Source organism: Chiloscyllium plagiosum, chromosome 11, assembly GCF_004010195.1.
Source record: "Chiloscyllium plagiosum isolate BGI_BamShark_2017 chromosome 11, ASM401019v2, whole genome shotgun sequence".
In the NCBI taxonomy this organism is placed as follows: Eukaryota; Metazoa; Chordata; class Chondrichthyes; order Orectolobiformes; family Hemiscylliidae; genus Chiloscyllium; species Chiloscyllium plagiosum.
Genome location: NC_057720.1, coordinates 52,096,455 through 52,122,829, shown reverse-complemented (window position 1 = coordinate 52,122,829; position 26,375 = coordinate 52,096,455). Strand labels below are relative to the sequence as shown.

The following is a 26,375-nucleotide window of genomic DNA, read 5'->3' as shown; positions in this document are numbered from 1 at the left end:
AGCAGCAGGTTTGCAAAATACGGCCATGCAGCCCATTCCTGCTTCTTCTAGTTTGTAAGCAGTCTTATGAAAAGTACTCAGCTGCTCAATTTGGTTGCTATAGTCTCCATTTAACAGTCAGCCAACATTAATTATAAACGAGGATTTCAAATGCACGGTGGGAGCCTGATTTAAATATCAAATGAACTCTCCACATCTTGAGAGGGATGCAAACATGCAAAGCCAACTTAATGCCATAAAAGTGGCAGCAAACACAAATGTAGGAGGTTGGGGTTTCAATTTTTTTTTTAAAGTTGAGGGAGGGATAATTTTACTATTATAACCATAAATTGTAATTTTACTACAATAAAACTTGAAAAATATCTTACGTATATAGAGGTGTAGCATTTGCTGTAATCACAGTAGAATCTATTCCACAATAGTTGAAACCTCAAATGTATATAATATATATTACACACAGACACACAAACATATATATCTCTGAACTACAGTGATATTCCTTCAGGAAAGCAAAAAGTCTTAGGCTATAAAAGCATCATCTACACCATAAGCTTTGTAAAATTGTCTTTGGTGGAACAGCAACAGCAAGTCGTAGGGAACCTGTGAAGCTGGAGGATCCAGCAGCAGACAGACAGAACCTGTGATTGGAGGAGCAGTTATTTTCAATTTGATTCTCTCCCATACTTGTTGCTCCACAAATTACAGCTCTTATGGTCACTTCCTGCTCTCATTGACTGATAGAATTACGATGATTCTTATTTCAAAACCCATACCGTGAACTAGCTTCGAAGGCTGGAACATATATTTAAAATGGAAAATTTGCAAAACATCAATGCCAGAATTCCACTAAATGGTGGAAATTGCTCATCCTTGATAATATTGTGCTCTACCATTTTGTCCTGTGGAAAATCGGTACTTCATCCGTCTGTAGAAATGCAATCTCTGAATGGGTACCCAGAATTTAGAGAAGTTTCCCAATTAAACGTTAGTGAAACGAAGGACTACTTTTAAGAATTAACTATCTGTAAAAAAGTGCAAAATGTCATTCTTTAATTTAATGGGTCATTGCTGGGGGTGGCACGGTGGCTCAGTGGTTAGCACTGCCGCCTCACAGCGCCAGGAACCCGGGTTCAATTCCAGCCTTGGGTGATTGTGTGGAGTTTGCACATTCTCCCCATGTCTGTGCAGGCTTCCTCCAGGTGCTCCGTATCCTCCCACAGTCCAAAGATGTGCAAGTTAGTCAACACATCCCATAATCTTGACTCTTAAAGCAACTTATCGGCGGCACGGTGGCTCAGTGGTCAGTACTGCTGCCTCACAATGTCACAAACACAGGTTAGATTCAGGCGACTGTCTTTATGGAGTTTGCACATTCTCCCTGAGTCTGCATGGGTTTCCTCTAGGTGGCTCAGTTTCCTCCCACAGTCAGAAAACGTGCAGGCTAGATGAACTGGCTATGCTAAGTTGTCCCATAATGTTCAGGGACGTGTAGGTTAGGTGCATTAATCATGGGAAATGTAGAGTAATAGGGTAGGGGAATGGGTCTGGGTGGGTTACTCTTCGGAGGGTCAGTATGGACCTGTTGGGCCAAAATCGCCTGCTTCCACACTGTCGGGATTCTATGATGATTCTATAAACCACACTCTCTAATCTTCCCTATGTATACAAGCTTAGAATATCTTCATCTCTGCTTGTCATGACCCTTGCTGCTATACTAAATATTTTAGTGAAGTACAGTACAAAAGATGTTCTAGGAAGTTAAGGTACTATAATAATGAAATAAAGAGAGAACTTTATATACACGTTGAAGCTACGTACACATAGCAAGCTAGTATACTGGTTGATTTCAATTATCTCAAAATAAATTAAGCTGGAATAAAGATAATATACCAGTTTATGGTTGGGTTTTCTTTTAGGAATACATCCAAAACTGTCCCCAAGATCTGCAGTTTACCTAGACATTAAGAAACACTACTTAATTTTGCTCAGTTATGCTGGTAGAATAAAGAGGAAATAATCACAACAGAAATGCATTCAATACAAAAATAGAAAAGTCCTTCATCGCCGACAAAGCTCTTGGAATGTTCTATGTGGCAAAAGGCTCCTTATAAATGCAGGATTTCAGTTCCTTTTTCTGAAGAATCAAACAAAAGGTAAAGCGCAGTCTCCATGATAACAGGGAAAAAAAAGTTAGCAAAGCAAACATCAGACCAGCAGTGATTTTTTTTTAAAACAAAGAGGCTAAGGTTTTTTATAAAACCAAAAGATGAAAAATCATGCATGAAATACAGTCCTCTCGTTTATGTTTGAATTAAGATTTAACAAGACCAGTCAAAGAGTTAAGAAACTTCATTTATGAGGATAGAGTACGTAGGAAGAAACTATTCACACCGATAAGAGGATTGAGAGTTTGTGAGAAGATTTGTAGCTCGGGTGCTCGTTGTTGTGGTTCTGTTCGCCGAGCTGGGAATTTGTGTTGCAGACGTTTGTCCCCTGTCTAGGTGACATCCTCAGTGCTTGGGAGCCTCCTGTGAAACGCTTCTGTGTTGTTTCCTCCGGCATTTATACTGGTTTGTATCTGCCGCTTCCGGTTGTCTGTTCCAGCTGTCTGCTGCAGTGACCGGTATATTGGGTCCAGGTCGATGTGTTTGTTGATAGAATCTGTGGATGAGTGCCATGCCTCTAGGAATTCCCTGGCTGTTCTCTGTTTGGCTTGTCCTATAATAGTAGTGTTGTCCCAGTCGAACTCATGTTGCTTGTCATCTGTGTGTGTGGCTATGAAGGATAGCTGGTCGTGTCGTTTCGTGGCTAGTTGGTGTTCATGGATATGGATCGTTAGCTGTCTTCCTGTGTGTCCTATTTAGTGTTTTGTGCAGTCCTTGCATGGGATTTTGTACACTACGTTGGTTTTGCTCATGCTGGGTATCGGGTCCTTTGTCCTGGTGAGTTGTTGTCGGAGAATGGCTGTTGGTTTGTGAGCGGTTATGAGTCCTAGTGGTCGTAGTAGTCTGGCTGTCAGTTCAGAAATATTCTTAATGTATGGTAACGTGGCTAGTCCTTGGGGTTGTGGCATGTCCTCATTCTGTTGTCTTTCCCTTAGGCATCTGTTGATGAAATTGCAAGGGTATTGGTTTTTGCCAAATACATTGTAGAGGTGTTCTTCTTCCGCTTTTTGCAGTTCAAGTGTGCTGCAGTGTGTTGTGGCCCTTTTGAACAGTGTCTTGATGCAACTTCTTTTGTGTGTGTTGGGTGGTTGCTTTCGTAGTTCAGGACTTGGTCTGTGTGTGGCTTTCCTATATACCTTTGTGGTGAATTCTCCGTTAGGTGTTCTCTGTACCATCACGTCTAGGAATGGGAGTTGGTTGTCCTTTTTGAGGATTGAGAACCAGAGGACACAGATTTCAAATGTTTTGCAAAAGAATCAAATAAGAAACCAAACAAAAACTTCTTCAGTGCCTTGCTTGATGACAACATGGAATACACAACCTGAAAATGTGGAGACAACTTGAGTTCAGGAATTCAAGAGGGCATTAGGTGATTATTTAAATAGAAACAAAGTGTAGGTTTACAGGAAAAAGGTATGGATTAATACAAAGCCAAAATCATCAGAGAGCGAGTACCAACACAATGGGCAGAATGGTCTCATTTCTGCACAGTAACAATTTTGTGATTCTATAATAACAATTAGGAAAAACAAGACAAATTAATTCAGCTAATATCAAAATAAATATTTTTTAAAAGTGTATCACAAAGTTAAAAAATAGGTTACAGAAGATCAGATTTATAAACTGATAAGGGGATAATTTAGATCAAGACTGCTATATGGATGAGAAATTAATAACAATATAAAAGATAAAAACTGGTGTTAGGAAAAAGGTATCAAGGTATACAGGTATATGGTGTTAGGCCACAGATCGGCACAATATGGTGGAACAGGCCTGAGGGCCTGAATGGTCAACTCCTGTTCCCATGTTCTGAAATAGAGGAATATCAAACCCCTCAAAATGCTTCAATCCATCTTAAATTTCCAATTCATATTAACTGGAGGAAAACCAAGGCTACACCCCCATTCAAGGAAGGAGAAGGAACAACCAGGTAATAACGGGTCAATTAGATAGACATTTGGCTCAGAAATGATTATCATCCAAAAATTGAAATCAAATTAGTTGGCATATAGACTTATGCTGAATAATCAACAGCACTCATAAAAATTTATATTTCAGAATGAAAAGCAGCATGGATTTTATGTTTTAAAAGCTTAAGCAATTAGACCAAATACAGAAGTCAAGTAAATTATACAAAAGGTGGGGAAAAAGTTGGTGGCATACGAAAATTAATGCGTAGATTGTAAAGAAACATTAGACAGCCCCAAATGTAGTAAAGGGAGACTTCAAATGTTACACAAGCCTTTAGTTGCATTTCAAGCATTCATCTTCTTTTGGATAAGACATTCCATGATTTGAATTTGCCTAGTCAAATGTATATGCACCACAAGGTCAGTCTTCTACTTTTTCAGATTCTCAAACCAGTTTCTTTTTGAAAAAGTGATCTTAACATTTTTTTTGGTAAATCTGCAACATTACAATACTCAAAATTTATAGACAGCTCATCAAGAATGGTTTGCCTAGAGTCAACAGATGTGCACAAATACTTATTTCACCTCGAAAGGGCTTTAAATCCATTCCGATTCAAACTCAAACAAGCCATGTGGATTTTATGGGTAAGTGCAGGACTTGCACACCAAAAGAACACTTTGGGAAATCAGCCACAAAGGTCATTAACAAATATTTTGGAACACAGACAGGTTTATCCAAATTCCTAATAAACATGCCTGTCTCAAAGTTCTACACAAGGTTTTAATTCATCAATGCAATCTCAGATTCACAATCACCAATGCTTTGCATCAATAAGACACTAAGTTAGACACATCAAGGCACATTATGGTTTTTCTGAAGATGGGATAAACAAATCAGATTTCTGCTGGATAGTCAGCTAACAGATCTTGTTCTGGTATTGGAGACTAAAGCTTAATACCATAATTAAGAAATATGCAGTTGATAAATTCAAGTGTAGAGACAAAAATACTGAGCCCAATTAACATTACTTCTGGAAATTGAGATTGGTTCTTTTAAATATTCTCTTGCTTTAAAATACCGCCATTAAATTATTTTTTGGTCAGCATCCATGTTCAGTTATTTTTTTTCTCAGCCAAGTCTTTGAAATCTCAAATTTAGATATATTTGAGAGACACAGGTGGTGCAATAAATCTAGTTTCATTTTGTATTTGACCTTCAGCATAGCTATCTAGAAGTTAACAGCCTATTGCTGCTGGGCAAGCAATAAATGTCAACTGGATGTAGTTGAGAAGCCTTTGTGGAAACAACTACTGGCAGTAATTCCCTCTTATGAGCTACAAGTGTTCTAATTAGCATATCTACAAGCAGCATAGCTTGACATTTCCAAAGTCCATTAAGTGTATTTGTTCTGCTAGCTCATTATACTTTTTTAATAAATTGATGCTGGAAAAGCCACCTTAAATAGCTTACATAAATGTCAAGTTAGCTGTTCTTGTTAAAATGCGTGATGACTATTTGGTTTGTTTTGTAACTAAAATTACTGTGAACTGTGACAATTTTAAAAGATGGACAAGAGATAAAGCATATCCTCTCCCAACTATAACAAATTAAACTACTGGTTTGAAAGCGTACCAACAGAAACACCTAATGGCCCAGGTCAAACTAAGGTTTATCTGGTCTACTGAAGGCACTGTTCAAAATGAAAGATACTTATAGAGAAATATACCTCAGAAGATAAAGATAATTGAATTTACATGTGTAAATAATCCCACAGAAAATCAACTACTGATAGAAAAACCTCCGTTCATTATGTGAAAATATATTTTAAACATTTCAAAGCATCAGAATATTAAACAAGCCTTCAGTTTTACTGAATTCAATTATCAGTTAATTCCTTTTATGAAATAATCAAATTCACTCAAAGCAGGAAATTAACAACCACTTGGTAATCTGCAAACTTCTGTCACTAACATAAATAATCTCTAATTAACTCAAGCACCTTATTTCCACAGGAAATTAACTATTCAGTGCCTTTAAAGAAAAGGCTAGATTAGCAAAGATCACAACTTTGCTCCAAATCCTAGACTGCAAGATCAGTCTGCTTTCATAGTCACAATGGCACAGGAGGTGGTCGTTTGGTCAGCCTTACTATTCCTGGCATAAATTAGAAGAGACTAATACCAAAAAGAAATTTACTTACGTTTAATCCTGAAGGTTTCTGTACTTTGACAGTAATCTGGTGATCTGAATCCACTATCTCTTGAGAGTTATTCATCTGAGCCACCTGCAATTCACAACAAAAGGCTCATTAATGCACCAGTTATTGGTGTCAAGGTGAACAGTGACAAACTCACTGAAAATCCAATAAAATATTACCTACGCATAACTACATTTTGGATAAATTAATTCATCACATTACTTCAAATGCATTAACTATCTGCTAACATCAAGCCAGAGTCTTGTTTTAAAATTGGATGAACAAAACAGAAAAATGAATATGAGATTGGTTTTAAATTGGACACATAAAAATATTTCCAGACATGGGGTGGGTCACCATTCTTCATTATTTCTAAGGAATACACTGTCTATCTGCCAACAAGCTTCATTCATAATATTATCGCCAAACATCATGATCTTCCAACCAACCATTCATCCTAAACCAACATCAGCTCATCAATAATTCTGTTATTTGCATTTTTTTGCACATTTTCACTGCAAATCTTGTTCTTTTTTATGAAAAGGATTATGAAATCTCACCTTGACCAAACACAAACCTCTTTCAATCATACAATTCCACGCATCCAATATTTGTTCATCAAACTCCAGCATCTTATAGAAGACCACTCATTCACTTTATCACCTGATAGCTGTGGTCTAAGTAGGTCCCATTTATTGAAACTCCCTCCCTAAAGCTGGTCGCTGGTCTCTCTCTTTTTAGATATTTTCTGACCATCCTGTTCAGAGATATCATCAGACAACTCTGAAGTAAGTGGGGCTTTAACCTAGGGCCTCCAGACCCAGAGGTAAGGACACTATACCACAACAGCCACCCAAACTTTTTGAAGTTTCTTCCCTTTGACCAGAATCATGCTCTCACAGCTTGAAATCAGCTTCCTTTATACCACTAAAGCACTTTGAAACATTTCATTGCGTTAAAGGAGTTTATATACATCAAATAAAAGTTGTCATCCATTCGCATTTTGAATTTATTTGAACACTTACTATCAGCACTAAAATTCAGATACTTGGAAATATTAAAAGTGGCAATACTGAAATATACATGTAATTTCTTTCTTAAATATACTGAAAATATTAACATTAAAAAAACTGTTTTTCATCATTAATATCACCATTGGAATTTTTCTTTTAATAAATGAGTACATATGACTCAAATTGGTGGGAATGAATTGGCTAGAATTCATTGCAAAAGAGTCAGTTCTCAGACATTAAATCAAAGAATATTAAACAAAGTTTGAGGTAATCAACGGGTCTCTGATCTTGGGTACCAGCATTAGTTTTGCACACATGCTATTAAATCAGCATTCAGGCTCCCTAATTTGTTTTTAAAAATGACAGTGGCTTTCTAGTCCACAGCACTTGTAATTGTACAGCCTTCTTTCAGCAAACATTTTGTGTCAGCTGTTTAGGTCCAATGAAGGTAGCTTAAAATACATCATAATTTCAAGCAGGAAACTATACGCTTATTTGCAGGCTGCCTTGAAGTTACCGAATAGTTGCTTATCCAGTAAGCTGTCGTGAGCATATTATGTTTTACCTTGCACTTAATCTAGATGATTATGACCAAAATTAATTTGATACTAGCATCTATTCCAAAAGAAAAATATTCACGTCATAGCTGAAACAATACTCATCTTAAGGTTTACAAATCTAGTGCTATAATAGTTAAGGTGCAGCACCAGAGCTAAATGAAATTCCAATCTAATCGTCCAATAGCTTTTTATAGCCATTTGTGGGCTACTGTGTTTAAATTTGCTCCGTATTATTGTTCACTGAAGACAAATAACAATTAGGGTTTAATGCAAGTTTTCATTTATAAACAAACAATTTTAAAAGCTTAAAAAATAATGCACTAAGTCGATGAGTGATGGTTCCTTGAATTACAAATACATTTGGTGAGATCTTCTCCAACATTTCAATGGAAGGATCCATCAATTCTGGAGTTTACCTGTTCTGCAACTTCATATATTCTACCCCAGTACAGAATCATGGATTCTTTGGTTAACAAACCAACCTCACAATCTTTGATATTTGAAACAGATTTGTTATTAACTGCTAGTTAACCAATAGTTATTAAATATGATGGGTTCAGAATAAAGGCTAGTTTATGATTTAAATTATTCTAAATTATAGACTTTATTTTAAGAAAGCATACAATCTTGCATTCAGAAGGCATACCTCGTTAACAAGCCTCAATACAAATAACCTGAAACAACAGTTCTCATTCAGAATTCAAAATGATTATACTTACTACGGTGCCATTTACATTCTCGATTTTAGTCACATTACTAGTAATTAGTAATTTTTTTTCCAGTAGCGTAACTCTCTGGCTGAGATTACCAACTTCAAAATCTATGTGATGCAGCTTTTCATCATTGTGTGCATGGTAAAATAGGAGGGTGGCATTCACCTCATCTACTTCATCATGCAGGTCCAAGATATCCTGAAACAGAAAAGTAAGAAATGCAATCAAAATCAGTTATGGATAGGATATTTAAAAATGTATTGCTTTAAAACATAAATTTCATTTATGTTAAAATGTACATTTTCTAGATTGACCGCACCACTTCTACTCTCAAATAACAAAAAAGATCTAGAACACCACCTGCAAAACAGACTGAGCCTCACCTGGAAGTAGAAATAACCTTTGCCAACAGACAGGGTTTCAGAGGACAGTAAATGATCCATACAGGTCCTATCACTGGCCTTTCGCACCGAGGCCAACTTCCGAAAAGGTCTGAAGGCAGGTACCATTTTTGTTGACTCGGCCTGTGCTTCTGACAGGATGGCACACAGGTTCACTGAAGCTCTGAAAACATCTGTTTTGTGAAAGCCTAACAATTATTCAATTTGATGACCAGCAACTAATAGTCCTGTGTTCACTTTGGAGATCAAATCAGCCCCCCACAATATAATCAACAATCGGGTTCCCACAGGAAGCAGTGTTCACACCAATTATCTTCACATACATAGCAGTATCCTCCCTCCAAATTCTCATACTTCATATATGCTGGCAAATTAGACCTAGCTTTAAGGACTTTGAGAAAATGATCTATGTTTTCTGGAAATCAATAATAGAATATAGAAGCTTCGACCAAACACGACAAAGACTGTTGCTTTAGCCTTCCATTTGGACAACTTGAAGACAGAAAGAATTTCATGCACAGCTCTACGGCCGAAAACTCCTTGCCTACAGTAAGTAGTCGTAGTGTACCTAGGATGCAGACAGTTCAGTACTGAATTTTGATTTGTGCTGACAAAGCACACATATTATGTTACAACAAAATAGTGACAAATTTAAAAAAAGGCAAACAAACATCAAAACATAATAAAGTTAATTATCACTCTGTATGCCATTTTGAGATATTACATGTAACTTGACATCATATAGAAAAGCACTGATGTGAAAGAGACAAATTGACAGTCAACAAATCTGCTGTGATTGCACTGAAAACTTCCATGGGATGGAGGTTAGCTGCCATCATGATTAAATGGTGGGCTTAGGGAAAAAAAAGACACTTCAAGGAACCTACCAAAGCCTTAGTCACAAAGAATGAACATTTTGATGAAGAAAAAAAAAGTCAGTGCAGTTTAAATAGAAATGGAGAAATAAGTACTCGACACTGCTGCACTGTGGGGTTTTTTTGGGTGTTGAAATGTTAGCATGGATACAGGATTGGGAAACAAAGTTGGGAGAAATGGGTAACTTTCAGGTTGGTAAACTAAGTGGTGGAGTCCTAACAGACCTGGCGTTACATGATTGTTTAATAATTTGTTGATAATACAAATCTATTTAAACAAAGTGGAGGATGACTCCATGAGTCCGCAAACAAGTCCAGATTGGTTATATAAGAGGCCAAAAATTTGCTATATGCAGTATAATTTGGGAAATGTGAGATTGTCCACATTGGTAGGAAGAATAAGGAAGTAAAGTATTATTTAAATGAAGATAGCTAGGTATTGGTCAGGAAATAGAATTAAAGACAACAATCAGTTCAGCCATGACATTATTGAATGATGGTCCAAGCTTGATGGACCGAAGGGACACTACTTATCTGAATGGTCTTTGCAAAGGGTCAGTGGCTAGAACGTCTAGGCCACAAGGTATCAGTATCTTAACTTTCCTATGGAGCCTGCTTTCAGATCAAGGATCACCAGATCTCATGGGCAAGTTGTTTTTTTAATTATTCAAGAAAATTGCAATTTTTTTATGACTAATGCAAACATTTCGAAGTCCTTTTTCAACTATTCTTAAAAAACTATTACAGATCCTGAACAATTTAAAGAAAATATCAATTTTGCTTTGCATTACTTCCAACTCAAAGGTCAGCACATCAAAATTCAAATGAGTACAATTTCAGTCAAACAAAAACAAATGATGGATCGGTCTGATAAGGCACTGCTGGCAGGAGGACTGCATCCAGATCACGGTATAAGGAATCTGCCTAAAATTATTCAAGTGATAATGGCGCCAGAAGGCCATGAATGTAGATGCACAGATATTGGCCAATATTTCTTTCAAAATAATGCCTCAGAATATTTTACATCTGCATCATGTCTGATGTGAAATATAGAATCTGTGACAATGCAATATCCCATTGGTGGATGGAACTATTAGCCTGCGATGCTGTGCTCAAGACTGGGAAAGAGCTTGATGCAGTTACAACCCTTTTAAAGGCAAACATGCTACCACCTAAGGTAACAAATGTGGAGAGTGAAAGATCTTCAGGCAGCTGATGTCTCTGTGGGTAAGGGCCTGTATTTGAATCTAAAAAGCCAACATGTCTACTACCTGTTCTCATTTCGTTCCACACTCCCTTTTTCATTTTGTTTAATGTACTAGAAAGCTTATTTTCCAAACCTATGAGCCCTGGCTTTAGATTCACCAGCCTGGGGAAAACATCCTATCAACATCCAACTTCCCATGTCTTGTTCCAAATAAAAATCAGCTCTCAACACACTAATGAATACGAAATCAGTTTCTTCATTCTCAATTGCCAAAGACACAATCCCAGGTATCAGTCTGGTGAACATCTGTTGCGCTCCCTCTATGAAGAGTTTACCTTCCTTAGATAAGTAGTCAAAACTGTATAAATATTCAGATGTGGTCTCTCACCAAGGCTCTATACATTTGTTGCAAGATATCTTTACTTCTGTATACAAATCCCTTTACAGTGAAGGCCAAACACTATCTGCTTTTCTTACTGCTTATGGCACATGTATGCCAGCTCAAAGTAACTCATCAATAGGGACACTGTTGGACAAACATTTCCCAAGCTTCCAAAATTGAAAAATACTGCCTTTTATTTCTTTCCCTACCAAAGTAGATAACTTAATACATTCACAATAATGTTCCACTTGTCACATCATTCACCCAATCTTTAGTCTGCACAAATCCCCTTGAGTCTTAATGGCATCCTCAACTTACACAGCAATAGTACTTTAGGAGGACTTCAGTGGTTGCAAAATACATGGAGATATCCTGATAAAGAGGCTGCATATGTGCATGCAAGTGTGACAAATACCAAATATGTGCATGTTGTTCCAGAAAAATATTGGACAGGATCACAGGGAGAACTCTCTGAAGAATGCCATAGAGATAGTGCAGTAGTACTGTCATTGGACGAGTAATTCATACTCTTGGCACATGGGTTCAAACTCATCCTAACTGTTAAATTAAAATTCAATTACTAAATCTGGAATCAAAAGCAGTAGCCGCAGTGTAATTAAACTATCAATTGTCGTACAAACCTTGTAGGGAAGGAAATTTGCCATCCTTACCCAATTTGCCTATGCGAGACTCCAGACACACTGCAATGTGACTGATTCTTAACTGACCTCTGAAATGGCTTGGTTTGGTCTCACAACTGAAACAATCCTTGAGATCCTCTAAAGTTATTGGAACTTGCTTTCCTGTTATTTCCACAAAGGAGCATACTGTTCAGATATCCAGGCTTGTAACTCTTGTACAGTAAGTTTTTGCATGTTAAAATCTGAAACTTGTGATTTAAACCATTCAATTAATAAGTACGAGTCAAATTTTCTTTCAAGAGTTAATGGTTTCCCATTAGGTTACAATAATAGGTTATGCGATTTCAGTATGACAGTATTCCCACCAACCTTCACTCCTCCATCAGAACTAAATGATTGCAGAAGATCATGGCATAGAAATCAGGGACAATGCTGTGTTTACTTTTTTGCCAACCAGAACTATAAGGACCCATTGTAACACTTCTCTTAGTGTAACCTAAGTTACCTAAATCAACAGATGAGAAACTGATCCTAGCTGTTTCTTTTCCAGTAGCATTTAATACAATGGAATGACAGACCTATTAGAATATTAAGCTCCATTTGCAAATTATTTTCTATTCCTAAACTACCAAAACACTTCTTTACATTTGTTATGCAAAGGAGTAAACAAACAACATTTCAGTATTCTTTTTGTTGATCATCCTATTTGCATGATCATTCAACATCACTAGAAATTATGTTCAATAAAGTTGTTGTTAACTGAGAAAATTATAGATGACTGTCAAACAATAATATTTCAACGTGTTCAGAAGAGAATAAAATTATAAATTTACTCATATGAGTTATATAACGGTTGCAGTAGTTCTGCCAACTCATTAATATTTCAGTCTCATCAAATTTGGGTTGGACCGAAGGGTCTTTTCCATGCTGTACAACTCTATGAAATTATAGATGTAAAATTAGGTACGTACACACTTTTCTAGGATATTGCAATTATCATAAGAGATGTTCTTGCAGTATGAAACATTTTGACCTTCATTCCTTTTCATTGCAGCACTCACCTTATTTTGCTGAAGAGTCTCCACTACCTTCTTTTGATCCTCAAAAGCAGTCTGTATTGTATCAACATCATGTTGGACACTGGTTAGAGTGCTTCCAATTGTTGCGACACTCTTGGGGTGGGGTGGGGGAGAGAAAAGGAAATTCAATGCAATTCAAAAATTATTTCTCTTCCGCAATTATGTATTAGTGCAAACTTTTATTTTGTATAAATCAAAAACATTTGCCTTTAGAAGTTAGTGTATTAATACAACCAGATCAATTTATTTTGATATCAATTCTCTGGATAGGAGCATCACGACTTGGACAGAATTTACTGCCTATCCTTGCTGCCTTTGACATGACAATTGTAGTCTCTCTCTTTAAACCGGTGCAAGCCATTTGAATACAGAACTGACTCAAAGGAAGAAGACTGAGGGTGGTGATGGAGGGTTGCTTTTTAGACTGGAAGCCTGTGATAAGTAGTGTTTCACAAGGATTGGTGCTTGGTCCACTGCTTTTCATCATTTTGATAAATCATTTGGATGTGAACATATGAGGTATAGTTAGTAAATTTGCAGATGACACTAAACTTGGAGGTGTAGTGTACAGCTAAGAAGATTACCTCAGGGTACAATGGGATCTTGATCAGATGGGCCAATGGGCCAAGGTGTAGGGGATGGAGTTCAATTTAGATAAACGTGAAGTGCTGCATTTTCGAAAGGCAAATCAGGGCAGGACTTATCCACTTAATGGTAAGGTCCTGGGAGTGTTGCTGGACAAAGAGACCTTGGAGTACAGGTTCATAGCGCCTTGAAAGTGGAGTTGCAGGTAGATAGGATAGTGAAGGAGGCATTTGGTATGCTTTCTTTTATTGGTCAGTGCATTGAGTATAGGAGTTGGGAGGTCATGTTGCAGCTGTAAAGGACATTGGTTAGGCCACTTTTGGAATATTGCATGCAATTCTGATCTCCTTCATATCGAAGGATGTTGTGAATCTTGAAAGGGTTCAGAAAAGTTTTACAAGGGTGTTGCCAGAATTGAAGGGTTTGAGCCAAAAGGAGAGGCTGAAGAGATTGGGTCCATTCTCCCTGGAGTGTTGGAGCCTGACGGGTGACCTTCTAGAGGTTTATAATATCATCAGGGGCATGGATAGGGTAAACAGAAAAGTGTTCCGCCTCGGAACACTTCAACCCCATGGCATCAATGTGGATTTCACCAGTTTCCTCATTTCCCCCTCCCCCACCTCACTCCAGCTCCAACCTACCAACTCAGCACTGCCCTCATGACTTGTCCTACCTGCCTATCTTCCTTCCCACCTATCCACTCCACCCTCCTCTCTGACCTATCACCTCCATCCCCACCCCCATTCACATATTGTACTCTATGCTACTTTCTCCGCACCCTACCCCCCTCTTATTTCTCTCTCCACTCTGCAGGCACCCTGCCCCTGTATTCCTGATGAAGGGCTTTTGCCCGAAACGTTGATTTTCCTGCTCCTTGGATGCTGCCTGACCTGCTGTGCTTTTCCAGCACAACTCTAATCTAGGCTCTGTTTTCCAGTATCTGCAGTCCTTGTTTTTACCTAAATAGAAAATGTCTTTTGCCTGGGGTGAGGAGAGTCCAACTAGAGGGCATAGGTTTAAGATGAAAGGGGAAAGATTTAAAAGGGAGCTGAGAGGCAATTTCTTCACACAGAGGCTGCTGTATGTATGGAATGAGCTACCAGAGGAAGTAGCGGAGGCTGATACAATTACAACATTTAAAAGGCATCTGGATGGTTATATGAAAAGTAAGGGTTTACAATGATATGGGCCAAATGCTGGCAAATGGGACTAAGTCAAATTGTGGCATATGGTCAGTGTGGATGAGTTGGACCGAAGGGTCTGTTTCTGTGCTGTATATCTCTATGACTCTAAGGAGTGTGGTGAAAATTTTCCCTCAATGCTGTTTGGTCAAGACTGGATCTTAAGACCTTAAGAGATAGAAACAGAAGCATGTGACATGGTCCTCTAGCCTGCTGTTCCATTCAAGAAGGTGAATTTTACATCATATCATTTCCTGTTATTCTCTCTGCACAAAAAATGACATGGATTTTCATGCCTTCACCTGCGTTGAGACAGTTGAACTTAAAAGTGGTGGCAAGACTCAATTGCAGGATTCCTCTCCCCATTCCCACATGTGGCATTTTATGGCAACTGAACAAACTTGTAGGTAGAAGAGGCTGCACTCAGCAACTGGCCTTTGCCTATTCCATCACAGGAGTAGTCATAGGGCCATACAGCATGGAAAAAGTCTGTTTGGTCCAATTCATCCACACTGAACCTCAATCATCCGAATATTGGATTATCTGAATGAGATCTCGAGGTCCCGATAGTAACATTACGTCAAAGACATGTTTCGTGTCTTTTGTTTACAGTGATTAAACAGGCACTGTTTCCAATTGACTGACCTCCCGCCCTCTCTCTCTCCACACACTTTCCCTGGAGTTCTACAGAGGGGTGTATCCTAAATCCTCCTTCCCCAGATAGTCTCGCCAACATTGTCCTATACAGGGCAAAGGTGGAACCTGTCAAAAGATTATAGTAAAAAGGTGTGTGTGTGTGTTTAGTTCAATTTAGATAAACGTGAAGTGCTGCATGTTCGAAAGGCAAATCAGGGCAGGACTTATCCACTTAATGGTAAGGTCCTGTGGAGTGTTGCTGAACAAAGAGACCTTGGAGTACAGCACACCCAGAAAGGCAGCAGCAGCAGCCTTGTTGTTAGTGTCCAATCTGGCTGCCCCAGAGAGGGCGCGGAGGCGGGCAGGGAGGCACTGTTGGGTGGGGCTGGGGCACTGTTTAATGTCCAATGGTATTGGACAGTCTGGGGGATGGGCAGGGGATGGTCTTGGGTGGGCGAGGGCTGCATTGATGCTGCTGCTGCCTCGTCTCCTGAACAGGGAACAGACTTAAAAAAGCTCTGAGCCCCAGAGGAAAGGCATTTAAATCGATTATCCAAACGAAATAGTGCCCATCCATCTCATTCGGATAATCGAGGTTCCTCTGCACCCCAATGTGACCTAGTCCCATTTGCCAGCATTTTGCCCATATCCCTCTAAACCTTTCCTATTCATGTACCTATCTAGATGCCTTTTAAAATGTTGTAATTGTACCCGTCTGCACCACTTTCTCTGGCCGCTCCTTCCAAACACACACCACCCATTGCGTAAAAAAATTACCCCTTGGGTCCTTTTTAACTCTTTTCTCTCTCATTTTAAACTTATGCCCTCTAGTTTTGGACTCACCCACCCTAACAAAGACTTTGGCTCTTCATCATATCCATGCCCATCATTACTTTATAAGCCTCTTGTCAAGTCATCCCTCAGCCTCCGACACTCCAGGGGAAGAAAAGCCCCAGCCTATTCAACCTCTCCTTATAACTCAAACTCTCAGTCCCAGCAACATCGTTGTAAATCTTTTCTGAGCCCTCTCAGGGATAACAACATTTTTTCCTATAGAAGGATGACATCAGCTTATTCTATGTTTCATTTTTCTCTTTGGCTTTGCTGGTTTATTCTTGTCTGATTTCTTTCCTTATTCTTCATGATGCATTCAGATGGTTGCCTCATCTGGACACAACCTTTGTTTCTGCACTATACGCCTTACCTCTCTGCTGCTGTTGTATCATGAAATCATTTGGTAGTTAATCTCCCCTGGTCTCCAACCCTATCTTGGACCACATATTTTATTTTTCCTGCCCCCTTCACTCTTTCACTAGCTTAAAAATTCTTTCCATTCATTTACAGCATGTAGATGTCAAAGGCTAGGCTGGATCTACACCCCATCCCTAACTGCCCCGGATTCTGTGCTTCTTTCTTGAACCACTGCAGTCCACATGGAAGGAGCAGTGATATAGTCTCAAATTAAGATGGTGTGTAGCTTGATGGGAAACTTGCAGGTGGTCCCAGAGTACTGGAGAACAGCTAATGTGGTACTGATATTTAAGAATTAAAGAGATAAGCCACAAAACCAGACACCAGTGAATCTCATGTCAGTGGTAGGGGAACTATTGGAGAAAATTCTGAAGAACAGCCCCTATCTTCACTTGGAAAGGCGAGGCTCAATCAGGGATAGACAGCATGACATTGTCAGAGGGAGGTCATGCCGAACAAGTTTGACTGAATTTTCTGAGGTGACGATCAGGTGTGTAGCAAAGGGTATCGCAGTTGATGCAGTTCATATGAATTTCAGCAAAGCCTTTGACACAGCCCCACATAGGAGTCATCTCAAGAACACAAATGCACATGAGATACAGGATAACTTGATAAAGTGTCTTCAAAAGTGGCTCAGTTGTATGTGACGGGGGTGACGACAGAAGGCTGCTTCAGTAAAATTTTAGATCCACCACTCCACCATTTTCATGGAGTCACGTCTTTTTCAGAAAGAAATGGGCTTGTCTAGTTTTGGGAATCTTTTGACAACCAAGTTTTAAAAGGTTTTATCCATGCATTCTCATATCCTTCATGACCCTTCCACTCTCCTCATTTCCCTCTGCCCACTCACCCAGTATGCACCATTTGCAGAATCAACAAAGCATAAGAGTTGTGTAAAGTTTTACACATTTGAAAGTTGTGTAAAAGCAGCCATTTAAAAATCTCCTTGGAAAATACTATTGCCTTACAACCTTATAGAAGTGCCTATCAGATCAAAGTCACATGATCAATATCAAAAGAATAACCCAAATTCACACTTTTTAATCTTGCCCAAATAAACAAGACAATACTGAAAAATCATGAATAAACAGTAACAGAGGAGTCTCAAAGATGTAGACTTTAATATAGGAAGTATGACTGAGAAATTTGTAAACAATACAAAATCTGGCTGGGTAGCTGATAGTGAAGTGGATGGCCATTAATTGCACAATGATATCAATGAATTCTACAACTCTGTTTAGTTGAGTTGGAGGAAAAGGGCCCATTGAATTTCAATCTGGAAAAGTAAACAATTTTGCATCAAGGAAGACAAAAATAGCAAAAGAATAAACAATAAATGGGAGAATATTGAGAGGGGTACAAGAAAGCCAAGTCATGTAAGATGAGGCAACAAAGAAGGAAAGTGGGGTGCTTTTCCTTGACTGCACCAAGTACTGAATGCAAAGGTTGGGGTGTTCTACAGGAATTAAGGCACGGCTTAGGCCATTTCTATATCTTTGTACACAGAACAATGGGAGGCATTCAAATGAGGTAAGTTTTTTTGGGGGGGTGGGGGGAAGGAGGATGAGTACAGGCCCAAAATGTTACCTTAACGGTGAAATGTAGGAGAAAAAGTGCTGAGAATTCTGAATATCTAGGAGTATTCAGTACAGGATAAAAAGATGTCATTTATATGGACTTTCATAAGGTGCCAAACTAATAAAGAAAGCAAAATCTCGTGAGATTTAAGATATCTTGGCAAGATGGATCTAAGATTGGATTAAGGATAGGAGACAGTGATGGAGCCCAAGTGTGTACTGACAGATCATAGGGATCAGTGCTAGGTCCCTTCTTATTTGTGATATTCATAAATGAAATAGTAGAGAATGTGGAAGGGATGATAACTAAGTTTGCAGATGACACAAAATTTGGCCAGGTACTTGATAAAGATAGCTTCAAACATCAGATGTGAAAAAGACGACTATGGCACATTAGAGCATTTTCAGTCAACTATGGCAACCCACAGCAATCTACAGAATCATACCTTCTGGAGTTGTTCCACAGTGACTGGAAGGTTGATCAAGTCAGATGCTGATTTAACATTGGCTTTGAGATGGGCAACAGCTAAATTCAGTTGGCTAATCTGTTTACAAAACAAGAATGCACATTAAAATTTGAAAATCCAATGAGGTCAAGTAAACAACTTTAAAGGCCAATACAAAATTTCAGCTACATCTGAAATATGACTAACCTTGTGCTAGAATGTCTCTGACAAGCCATCGCATCCAACTCACTTTTATTCATTCCACATATCTTAATAAATTTCTGTAAGCAGTTTATTCCCATATTAAAAAAAAGGATGAACCAGCAGTAAAATGCAATAGAAACTTACACATTCTAACCATCCTCACTGAAGACTCCAAACCCACATCCCCTCCTCCCATCCTCAAATTTCTCCTTTAAAATCAGATTCATTTAAATTTGAGCTTTGCTTTATTGCATTAACTTGCACTGCCATCTTAAGCAGTGTCTCGCTCCCTCAACCAAAGTCACTGATTCTTTATGCCAATAAATATCAGCATTTATTTCTAAATTGTTAATTCCAAAATATTTTCTGCTGCACCTACTACTTACACATGCTGCTAGTGTATTCATCAACACAGAAGTCTTTCATGGTTTATTACCTACCACCCAGCAACTACAGATACCCTTGCTGAAACAACTGAGTCATCAGCAAACTTGGACACCATTCACAATTTCTAAAACTATATTATGCATGCATACAGTAAAAATCTAATATAGTTCCTAGGACTGACATCATACATAACATTTTACCAGTTACAGAAACTTCCTATATCTATGACCGCCTTCTTTCTAGACTCTCTTTCTATTTCAATATTTCTTGGAGTTCAATGTCATATAATTTTTAAGCAAAGTTCCTCAGCATGACTTGAAGTAATGTTATGGACCCTATTCATTGCATATTTAATAGAGAATGCTATAGAAAAATTGTAAGATAAAAAAAGGCACTAGACTTTAGATGCCCAATATGATGGTGTTTATTTACTTGTATTTAAATGATGAATAATTTAATCATGCATGAGGAGTCTTTTTTCAGCTGAAGCAAAATCATACTTTCCAATTTATATCCATGTCCTTTTAACCATTTTCCTATTTTCTTGGCAAAATGCTGCTTTTCTTTTTTCACAGAAATAGGTTCAAGTAATTTTCAACATTAATATGAATAATTTCAGTATCTCTTCTGTTTGAATGATTACTGCTCACAAGGACCTCTACATAATACCTGATTGTGCTATATTAAATAGGTCACCCATAAAAACTGAGGTTAATCTACCTCCTCTGTGAGCAACAGAGGCAAATTATTTTACTTCATAACTCTGCCATTAGTTCACACTCATCTTTTATCAACACCTTCCACTCGCTGTACAGACAAGTACGTTAATAGAATTTTTAAAAATTATCTCAACAGATTTTCTAGTCTCCTCTGCATGTGATACCAGGTAAGCAGAACACATCCAAAATGCATGCCCTATATAATAGCCTACCAACTTTGCTGCTGCTTGTGCTTTCTGAATGCAGTCCATAATGCCAGTCTGAAGACATCGCATACAAATTGCTGTCAGCCAACAACAGGATCCAAACATTCACACTAGTGCTTATGAGCAATTTCTTAAACAAAAAGGCACCACTGGATAAAAATGAAGAATGATAGTTATGCAAGTCCCAACCTCCCGTTTCGAATAAGGTGGGCAGTTTAATCTCCTTATTTAAGCAAGGATGCAAATGTGTTGGAGGCAATTCAAAGGTAGTTTACTAGATTTTAACCTGAAACTATTATGTTTCTTTTTGACCCATACGTTATGGGTCTTTCAATTGCAGTTTAGCAAAGTGAGGGCTGCATTGATTGAAATGCACAAGATCCTAAGTGATTTTGACAAGATCAATGTAGAAAGGATCCTCTTATCCTGAGTCCAGAGCTAGGCGGCATTTCAACATCTGTACTGTGCTCTCAGAACAGAAACAAGGACAAATTGTTTCTCTGAGGCTTTTGAGACGTTGGAACTCTGCCTCGGTAGGTCCGAAAGAAATGGTGACAGAAAGGGATACATTCTGGTTAGGCAGGGGAAATCAAGGGTTAGTAGGGTAAATGGGAGTAAGAAATTTGAAACAAACAGATCAGTTATCATTTTGAAAGGCACAGGAGGCTGAAGGACAATGTTCCTTCTAAGCTGTGCAACCACATAGCCACTCGGAGGAGCTGCGCAAGCTGAGTGACACATGGACACATTGATGCCTGATTAAGAAGTCACTAATTTGCACAGAGTTCAGAGGCAGACTCAGCAGTACGAACATAACTCAAGGGGACAATGATCTATATCTTTATTAATATCCATAATCTCAACAGCTGACTTTGGCTTCCCACTGTAAACCGCTAGGAAACACAAAGAGCAGTAGATTTAACATCACAACTCTTCATCCCTCATTACATTGCTTTACACCCACAGAATGTGAATTCTGCTGCAGCACAACACAAAGATTGTTTTTGGACTTGTTATTGGCCTTCGTTTTTATATACTCTTTTTGTACCTTTATTTTAATACTTGAATTTGTCTCAAGTTTTAACTTGCGACTATTTGTCTGGTTATTTTTGTTCAAAAATTTCTACAATTACAACCATATCATTAATGCACACTTTTTTTCTACAAATCATTAATTTCATTTCCGATGTTTGACAATTTATAGTATACTCGCAATGAAATTCATGAATTTTCTAAACAAACTAACTGAATTTATTTCTCTATTTAATTCTTTAGTGAATACCATTCTAACATCACTAACTCTGTTGTTCCCCTTCCCTTCTCTACATCTGAAACTCAGCATTAATTGCTGATTTTAACAGATCTACAATCATGTTAATTACTATTTTATACTTCAGTTCAATTTAACATTCAGCTATTGCGTTTCAGATACATTTTCTAGACTGACTTTTTTAAAGAACGAGAACCTTGGATTGATCATTTCTGAGCTTTACACATCAAAATTATATTACTTGGTGCTTATTCTCTAACGCTCTGAACAACACCCTTCCACCCAGATTAATTTAAGCCCTTTCCTGCACATTTTACAAGTCTATATAAATTACAAAACAGGGAAAAAGATTCAGCAGCAAGGGAAGCATTTGGCCTCTGCTTTAGTTAACCAAGATCAAACATCCAATAGCTGGTTTAATAATCCACATGTTATGCCCTCAGTATAGAATACAAGCACACTAACATGCTACATATCTTATCTCAGCAATGCATAAAATCAATAATTATTTATTGATGATTTTTAATCTCATCAGATTTTCAGACTTTTTAAACTGTACAATAACTTTAAAAGGATAGAGTGGCAAAATTAAATTACTTGAGTACATAATAACACCTGCTCTAGAAGAGGATAGTGAAGATCAATCCAAATGTAGAAGCATATTAGGATATTTTCTAATCAACCTATTCATAAATATCATTACACACCTCTAGACCAGATGAGACTTGAACCAGGCCTCCTGGTTCAGAGGTAAGGAAACTACCACTGGACAATAAGAGCCCAAATAATAATACTATATATTTTCAAATCAACCTGTTAAAAAAAATGCTACTACATACTTCTGGAGCAGATGGAATTTAAACCTAGGCCTCAGTGCTCCAAGACCACTACAACTGTAACACAAGAGCCCTGAGCACCAAAGTGCAAGTGTCATATTTCCACAAAAACAGCAATCTTTTGAATCACAGAATCCCTACAGTGTGAAAGAGGGTCATTCAGCCCATCAAGGCCACATTAACACTCCCAAGAGCATCCGAACTAGAAATCTCACCCCTCTCTCCCACCGACCCTAACCCTGTAACCTTTCGTTTTCCCATGGCTAATCCACCTAGCCTGCACATCCCTGGCCAGTATGGGCAAATGATCACAGCCAAACCACCTAACTTGTGTATCTTTGGACTGTGGGAAGAAACCAGACCACCTGGAGGAAACCCATACAGAAAGGGGAAGAACATGCAAACTCCATACAGACAGTCAGACAATCACCTAATGGTGGAATCAAACTCAGGTCCCTCGTACTGTAAAACAGCAGTGTTAACTACTGAGCCACTATGCCAAACCGCATTTATATTTTTTTCTATTCCTTATTTTGATTCCAAATACAAGATCAGGGAAGGTATAGGAATATTTTATTTTTTAAAAAATGTCAAATTTAAAACCTTTTAAAATCAGAACAAGTGAACAAATGAACAGTTTCACTAAATTATTTAAAACTGAAATTCACGATGAATCATTCCAAGTCCATGATGCTCACCATTTGATTCTTATTTGCAAACCAAATAAAAATGAGATGGATCTGAGGCACAGAACACTGAAACATGGTTGATTTCTGTTAACTGACTACAGCAACAATAAAAATACAATATGGAGTCAGTATCTTTAAGCAGAAGAGGTAGTTGTGAGGGAACTATCTGGCTGATTATTGGAGGACGAACAAGCATGCAAGGATAGGATTAGCTTCCGTTGTTCTAGTTGAATAACTTGTCAATGTTAAATGCAAAACATTATTTGAAAAAGGCAATCAGAATTGTACTGAAGGCTTTCTGGCACCTGTAGCACTAGTAATGGACAAGAGAGGTTGGTAAAAAGAAACCTGACAGATAATAATAAAAGTTAAAACATTAGTCTACTGATGTTTAAACAAGAATTATAAAGTTTACTGCCAAATCTAACATTTTAATACCTGATCCATTTGAATGGTCAAATTAATACCAGCTCAACTGCAAGAACAATTTAGCTAGTCCTACTCTGCCACCCTTTTTCTGCAGCCCCACAAATATTTTTTCTGCAAGCACCCAATCCTCTTTTGGAAAATCATGATTGAATCTGCCTCAACCACACCTTAAGATTGTTGTTTCAGGTCATAATCTTTCAGACTGTAAGATGCTTTGCCTCATGCTGCCTTTGAATCTTTTCAATTACTTTGTTTCTCAACCCTACTGCCAAAACAACCGTCTCTCTCTCTCTACACCATCTCAGCCTCCTAATGTGCATTCCATAATTTTCAAACATCACTTTGTTATTCCACTGTACATAAGTTGGTGAGTTTATTCATATAATCTGCAGGAGTGAACACATCTAGGCACTGCGCCTTTTTCGAATTAAACAAAACCCTAAAGAACAATCGTTCTCGAGTGCATCTTCTATTGCACTTCCGTGACCAGAGTTGATCAGCCAATCAGATTGCAACTTTTTCTCATACAGTGCAAATTGTTGCTCCCATTGAATTATCACGCTCTTGCATCTGTGCCGAGACATGCATAACAGCATATTTGTTTTCAGAAATAAGTGATACTTTTGCCAGAAACCTAACCTTTTAAAAAGCAGAATAAGTAAAGCAAGCCTTGCAAGCGAAACACTGCGATAGGGTTAGGGTTGAAATGCACCACAATGAGTGCGAAATTAGGAACTTTCATTGTCCTGGGCCTTAATTATTGGATACAAGGAGTAACCGTTAAGTGAGGTGGTAATGGCTAATGATTAAAGCAGAAAGATAGATTTTGGGAACTATAGAAATAAAATCGGCATCGCAAAGAGATACAACCAAGGTGCACGACCTAAAATGCATTGTGTCATAGTGGGAAGCATCCCTGCGTCTAGGCCAGACCTTCATGCTCAAACTCCACTGTACAGTCTTGATGACTGAGGAAAAGGCTTAATGTAGCCAAACTGGATGAGTATCAAATTCTTGCAATGCATACCAATTACAGGTGATAACATTGGGAGAGGTTCCTGATTAGGCATGTGACAGAAATAATGTTGGAGCCGCTACCACGACCGTATGTAGATACACTGCACCATTTTCATAAAAAGGATCAGAGACAGCCTAATCTGACTCATTCCCATAGCACAGGAAAAAGGCATTTGTGCCAACCATGCCTCCTCTTATACTGCCCTCAACAACCTAATGTGAAACATATTTCCTTTGGATCCTTTATACTAGTCTCTCGGCTTGCTTTCTCTCCCTCTTGCTTCTCAATGTTTAATACCTCCTCAACAAAAACCTGAAAGAGCTGCAGATGCTGCAAATCAGAAACAAACACAGAAATTCAGAACTCTGAGAAAGGGACATCGGACGCAAAATGTTAATCGATTTCTCTCCACAGATGCTGCCAGACCTGCTGAGCTTTTTCAACAACTTCTGTTTTTGTTTCTAATACCTCCTTAATGATTAGCATCTCCCTCAGCAGACATCGCTTCTCCTGTTAACATACCTGAGCAAACCCATTTTTTTTTGCTGATGTTAGGCAACCTACTGACGAGCAACATATAAACATGGAACATTACAGCGCAGTACAGGCCCTTCGGCCCTCGATGTTGCGCCGACCTGTCATACCAATCTGAAGCCCATCTAACCTGCACTATTCCATGTACGTCCATATGCTTGTCCAATTACGACTTAAAATGTACTTAAACTTGGCGAAGCTACTACCGTTGCAGGCAAAGCATTCCATACCCTTACTACTCTCTGAGTAGAGAAACTACCTCTGACATCTGTCCTATATCTATCACCCCTCGATTTAAAGCTATGCCCCCTCGTGCTCGCCATCACCATTCTTGGAAAAAGGCTCTCCCTGTCCACCCTATCTAACCCTTTGATTATCTTATATGTCTCTATTAACTCACCTTTCAACCTTCTTCTAACGAAAACAACCTCAAGTCCCTCAGCCTTTCCTCATAAGACCTTCCCTCCATACCTGGCAACATCCTAGTAAATCTCCTCTGCACCCTTTCCAAAGCTTCCACATCCTTCTTATAAAGCGGTGACCAGAACTGTACATAATACTCCAAGTGCGGCCGCACTAGAGTTTTGAACCTCGGATGCTGCCTGAACTGCTGTGCTCTTCCAGCACCATTGATCCAGAATCTGGTTTCCAGCACCTGCAGTCATTGTTTTTACCCTTTTGTACAGCTGTAGCCTAACCGCATGGTTCCAGAGCTTGATCTCTCTGTTAATAAAAGCTAAAACACTGTATGCCTTTGTAACAACCCTGTCAACCTGGGTGGCAACTTTCAAGGATCTGTACCTGGACACCGAGATCTCTCTGCTCATCTACACTACCAAGAATCTTAACATTAACACAGTACTTTGCATTTCGGTTACTCCGACCAAAGTGAATCACCTCACACTTGTCCGCATTAACTCCATTTGCCACCTCTCAGCCTAGCTCTGCAGCTTATCTATGTCTCTCTGTAGCTGAAAATGTGTTGCTGGAAAAGCGCAGCAGGTCAGGCAGCATCCAGGGAACAGGAGAAACGACGTTTTGGGCATAAGCCCTTCTTCAGGAATGAAGAAAGTTTGTCCAGCAGGCTAAGATAAAAGGTAGGGAGGAGGGACTTGGGGAGGGGCGTCGGAAATGTGATAGGTGGAAAGAGGTCAAGGTGAGGGTGATAGGTCAGACTGGGGTGGGGGCGGAGAGGTCAGGAAGAAGATTGCAGGTTAGGAAGGCGGTGCTGAATTCGATGGATTTGACTGAGACAAGGTGGGG

The 26,375-nt window shown here is 38.7% G+C and overlaps 1 protein-coding gene across 1 annotated transcript in view; it reads right to left on the bottom strand.

Moving 5' to 3' along the window:
- efcab14 (EF-hand calcium binding domain 14) overlaps positions 1 to 26,375 on the bottom strand; it is a 96,649-nt gene that overhangs the window by 36,992 nt on the left and 33,282 nt on the right. The window contains exons 4-7 of the mRNA XM_043699330.1: positions 18,821 to 18,919; positions 13,127 to 13,237; positions 8,566 to 8,757; positions 6,277 to 6,360 (exon numbers count right to left, since the gene is read on the bottom strand). Of these exons, the coding sequence (XP_043555265.1) occupies positions 6,277 to 6,360; positions 8,566 to 8,757; positions 13,127 to 13,237; positions 18,821 to 18,919 (486 nt within the window). The remainder of the gene's footprint in view (positions 1 to 6,276; positions 6,361 to 8,565; positions 8,758 to 13,126; positions 13,238 to 18,820; positions 18,920 to 26,375) is intronic.